Source organism: Zonotrichia albicollis, chromosome 20, assembly GCF_047830755.1.
Source record: "Zonotrichia albicollis isolate bZonAlb1 chromosome 20, bZonAlb1.hap1, whole genome shotgun sequence".
NCBI lineage: Eukaryota > Metazoa > Chordata > Aves > Passeriformes > Passerellidae > Zonotrichia > Zonotrichia albicollis.
Window position 1 is genome coordinate 8,329,915 of NC_133838.1, and position 5,267 is coordinate 8,335,181.

Sequence of the window (5,267 nt, forward strand, 5' to 3'; positions counted from 1 at the left end):
TACTGATTTACACACAGCTTATTTTGCATAAAGTTAGAGCCGGGCACATTTATTCATTGTGATTCCCTTAAAAATGGATATAAATATCAAAAGCAATTGGCTACCAAAAATTTTAATATTACAGCACTGCATCATGGAGAGTTGACATGAATATGAGTCTAGGTCAGAAAAAATAGAGAGAAAATGCTTAACCAAGTATGATATTTTACAGCATGTCACAGAATCATTTGAAAGGCTTCTATTCATTACAAACGTGTGCAGTGTGGGCAAAGGATTCCTCAGGAAAATAAGAAAGATGAATTATTCTCCTGATGAAATATGCTGCATGATCTATAGGAACCCATCTCTCCTAAAAAGTCCAGCCTTTCTCTAGGGCTGTACACCTGAAAAGAGAATAATTACATGTAATTCCACAGCAAAAAAATGCAGTTGTTCAGTCCCAAACTTGTCCCCCAAAGCCAGTGGATACTGAGACTGCCAGTAGCAAGGTGTGCCACGCTCCTGACTGCTCTTTCCATGATCCAAGCAAACAAGGTCCACCTCTGACAGGATGCTGAGCTCTTGCCATGGACCAGCTCCAGCCCCGTGGCTGCAGGATGAGCCCTGGGCTGCTGAAAGGCAGGAGCAGCTCCTGGGTGTTGTCACCTGCAAGCCTGGAGGAGCACACAGAGCTCTCCAGCCCTGTGTGATCCCAGGCTGGAGGATGAGGCTCAGTGTGGGTGAAATCAGTGAGCACAGGGTGGTTGTGGCAGCACTTTCACCCTGTGGCACCCACAGGGCCACCAGGACAAGGTGCCAGTGAAGGCAGAGGTGGGCACTGTGCTGCACTGTGGGGTGTTGCAGCTTTATCCCCCCAAACCCAGAAGCCCAAACTGGTTTTTCTGCCTGCTGGCTCCAACCATGCAGACCGGGAGGACCCTGGCCCAAACCAATGCTTTGGTACCCCGAAATGACAAAGTGCCCCCAGCACACAGGAGGGGATGTGGCACACCTCACAAAAAGCCTTTCAGGAGGCTGCAGTTAATGTCCTCAGCAGCAGCAAGGCCACCCTGGCCAGCTGAGGAGGTGCGGGGATGTTGACATGTTGCACTCGTACACGTATTGATCCGCCAGTCCATTGTGCACCAGAGCCCTTGGCAAAGGTCACTGTCTCTGCTCCCACCCTGCAACAGAGCACAGGGACAAAGATTCATTTTTAGAAGTGATGAATGCTCTTGGTGCCCACCTGATTCACTATGGGCCTCAAGCCCCAGATGAAGTCTGGAGCTGGCTTAATTAAGACATCCCTTGCCCCTCTCCCAGCGCTGCCAGACATGTCTGTTTCTTGTTGTCATTGTCTTTTCCCACAAATTCCTCCACCCTTTATCCCGTGCCAACCCTCAAACCGGCTCAGAGACTTGCCTCTGAGGCAGCATCCAAGACCCACATTTCCCATGACGCCCAAACAATCTCAGATCCTCATTTCTTGGCCCTTGCTGCTCTACCCCATGCAGCCTTTAGGAAGGAGCTCCCACCTTTTGGGGTCCAAGTTTACCAAAAAACCTCAATCACGACTTTTAACGTCCCACCTTGGTCTGGATTAGGACGCAGTCCAGGGGCTGAGCCCCAGGGGCCACCCCTGCACAGCAACTGCAGGAGCCAGAGCTCCCCCCCAGTCTGGCAGCCGCCAAAATCCAGCGGGCACAGGGAGAGGGCACAGGGAGTGGGCACAGGGAGTGGGCAGAGGGTGCAGGCAGAGGCTGCGGGCACAGAGTGCGGGCAGAGATGAGGGCACAGGCTGCAGGCACAGGGGGCGGGCAGATGGAGCGGGCACAGAGTGCGGGCAGAATGAGCAGGCACAGCGAGCGGGCAGCGATGAGGGCACAAGGAGCGGGCAGAGATGCGGGCACAGGGTGTGGGCAGAGGCAGCGGGCTGAGATGCGGGCACAGGGAGCGGGCACAGCGAGCGGGCAGCGATGAGGGCACAAGGAGCGGGCAGAGATGCGGGCACAGGGAGCGGGCACAGGATGAGAGCAGAGAGAGTGGGCAGAGATGCGAGCACCGGGTCCGCACCGGGTCCGCACCGGGTCCGCACCGGGTCGGGTCCGCGCCGCCCCCGCGCCCGGCCCGCGCGGCCGCCGGCAGCTCGGCATGAATGAACCGCGCTCCTCCAATCGCCGCCCGCTCCGCCGCGGGCCGCCCCGCCCATCTCCCCCGCCGGCCAATCCCGTGGGCAGCGCCCTCCCGCCGCCGGCCAATGGCGAGCGGGCGGCGCGGGGCGGGGCCCTCCCGCCGGCGGCGCCCTATGGCGGGGCGGCGCGCGCCACCCGCGGCGGCGGGCGGGCCAATGGGGCGCGGGGGCGGGGCGGGCGCGCGGCGGCCCCGCGCCCCGGCGCGCGGCTCTAAAGCGCGGCGCGGGCGGCGCGGCGCACACGCGATGGCCGCCGCCGCGCAGTACCTGCCGCGCTCCGCCGCGCTCATGCACCCCGACGGCGACCGCCTGCACCAGGGCACCACGTACCGCGAGGTGCAGAAGATGATGCACCACGAGTACCTGCAGGGACTGGCCCCCGCCGCCGGGCACGCCGTCGGGCTGGCGCACCACCAGTGGCTGCCCAGCGCCGGCACGGACTGGGGCAGCGGCGGGGGCGGAGGGGGCGCGCATCTTCCGCCCGCCGAGCACGCCAAGGGCGGCCCGCCGGGACCCCGCGAAGAGCTGTCGGCCGCCGCCTTCCACCACCGGCCGCACCTGGTGCACCAGCCCGCGGCGGGCGGCGCGGCGGGCGGCTGGGCGCAGGGCGGCGCGCACCACCTGCCGCCCATGTCCCCGCCGTCGGGGCAGCCGCTGCTCTACGCGCAGCCCTACGCGGGCCTCAACGGGATGCTGGGCCCGCCGGCGCCCGCGCTGCACCACGGGCTGCGCGACCCGCTGGGCGCCGAGGAGGCGGGAGGCCACGAGCTGGCGGCATCGCCGCCGCCGCTGGGGCCGCCCGAGCCGTCGGACGAGGACGCGCCCAGCTCCGACGACCTGGAGCAGTTCGCCAAGCAGTTCAAGCAGCGGCGGATCAAGCTGGGCTTCACGCAGGCCGACGTGGGGCTGGCGCTGGGCACCCTGTACGGGAACGTCTTCTCGCAGACCACCATCTGCCGGTTCGAGGCGCTGCAGCTGAGCTTCAAGAACATGTGCAAACTGAAGCCGCTGCTCAACAAGTGGCTGGAGGAGACGGACTCCAGCACGGGTAGCCCCACCAACCTGGACAAGATCGCGGCGCAGGGGAGGAAGAGGAAGAAGCGGACGTCCATCGAGGTGGGCGTCAAGGGCGCCCTGGAGAACCACTTCCTCAAGTGCCCCAAGCCCTCGGCGCACGAGATCACCTCGCTGGCGGACTCCCTGCAGCTGGAGAAAGAGGTGGTGCGGGTCTGGTTCTGCAACCGGCGGCAGAAGGAGAAGCGCATGACGCCGGCCGGGGTCCCGCATCCCCCCATGGAGGACGTTTACGCACAGGCGGACACTTCGCCGCTGCACCACGCGCTGCCCGGCGCCGTGCCGTGACTGCCCCGACGGCGGCGCGGCGGGCACGGGCAGCGGGGGACGCGTTTTAATTTATTCTCAGACTGGCCCGGCCGCCCGCTCTATTTATTCGCCCGCCGGAGCCGCAGCGGCCGCCGCAGCAGTAGCCAAAGGTTTGCGATCTCTAATTTATTCCCTTCCTCGCGCGGCCGGGAGGCGGCGGCGCCCCCGGCCCGGCCCGGGGGGACGCTTCGAAACCATTTCCCGGCCCGTCTCTATTTATTTCTAACCGTGCGCGGAGCTCGCACCACCCTCCCGTTCGTTGGTGGGTTCAGTCCGGTCCATTCCCCTGGGGGTTTTCGGTTTTGTTTTTTTTTTTTTGTTTGTATCTCTTATTGCAAAAAAACCAATGTAGACTGCGAGGGTACGTTTCTATTTATGTTATAGTAAATATTTTATTACTTACATAAACCATTTACCCAGGAACCGGTCTCGTGTCGTCTTTGCAGGCTCGGAGCGCGGCCGGTGGTTCCCGTTGCCGGTATCGGTTCGTGCCCGGCGGGGTTTGCCCGGGTGAACCGCTTCTCTGTGTGGATGCTCTTTGTGCACCTTTCCCCGCAGGGTTTTTACCGATCCCAGCGTGGCTCTCCGCGCTTCGGGCTCTCCCCTTTCCCCTGCGTGGATGCTCTTTGTGCGCTGCCGTGTTCCCCGCACCTTTCCCCGCAGGGTTTTTAGCGATCCGAGCGCGGCTCTAAGCGCTGCCAACACCAAACAGCCCGCACGGAACTTTCCTCCCACCTATCGCAGGGTAATCCACGCACGCTGGTGTTCTGAGTAGATTCTTTCTGCTCAAACCACGCTCTTCGCTTTCTCTGATATCACCAGCTTTTCCTTGCCGTGGTTTCATGCCCGAGCATTTGGTGGTTTTGCCAAGAAAACGCAGAAAAATGTATTTTTCAGCCTGTCGGTTCTTGGAAGAGTGATCCTGCATCTCTAAACCTTCTCTTGCAACACCGAGAAAAGTCGCATGTGAGGATTGTTTGCCTTTGCAGGTCCTTGGATTCCTGCGGTGTTTTGTGTGTTGGGAGAACTTTTGAAAAATGTTCCCATACAGAGCTCTTGCACTGATTAAATACTTGATCGAAATCTGGTAGCAAAGGACCAAATTTTTTAGTTGGCAGAGAATTTAGTGATGTTCTCAGACATCTGGCACTGGATGGTTTCCCCACTTTATTCAGTACGAATTATGTGCTGTGAAAACAGAAGCTTTAAAGGGGATTTTCTAGTGAAAGCACGGCATTGTGCATTGCAGTTTATGTATAATTCTTTTTAATATATATAAAAAATTCTAACATCCTAAATGTAACTTACTCTTGAAAATTTATACTTGAAAATTCTTGTCTTTGTTGCAGTTTGATTTTGTTGCATTTTGTGCCTTTGGTGGGGGTGTATATTACTTCTCTAAGCAATGTCACATTTGCCATTGATAATGTTATAATTTAGTGCATTTTCAATGTTTCTGATAATGTAGCTATTCCACATCAGCTAATACAAGACTATCAAGTTCTCATTCAAAATTCAAAAAGTAAACTGATTTTTGAGATTTTAAAATAAAGTCACTTTCAGCAGTTATTTCATCAAATACCCTGTAAAGAAATGGTTCACTTTGTGATACAAACCAGCCAGTGAATGCTGTGGGTTAGGGTATTAATAACTTCCCTTGGCATGCAGAGCATAATACAAAATCTCACTTAAAGGGCTTAGTGTGCAGTGTGTG

At 58.0% G+C, this 5,267-nt stretch overlaps 1 protein-coding gene across 1 annotated transcript; it reads left to right on the forward strand.

The window, feature by feature from the left end:
- Positions 1-2,340: 2,340 nt before the first annotated feature.
- POU3F1 (POU class 3 homeobox 1) lies at positions 2,341-4,943 on the forward strand. Its single transcript, XM_074555704.1, has one exon. It carries the CDS (start codon positions 2,417-2,419, stop codon positions 3,530-3,532), a length of 1,116 nt encoding a protein of 371 aa, XP_074411805.1. The 5' UTR covers positions 2,341-2,416; the 3' UTR covers positions 3,533-4,943.
- The last annotated feature ends 324 nt before the right edge of the window (positions 4,944-5,267 follow it).

Bases quoted from the DNA above. Each gene is read 5' to 3' on its own strand.
- POU3F1 (XM_074555704.1), top strand. From the start codon at position 2,417: ATGGCCGCCGCCGCGCAGTACCTGCCGCGCTCCGCCGCGCTCATGCAC.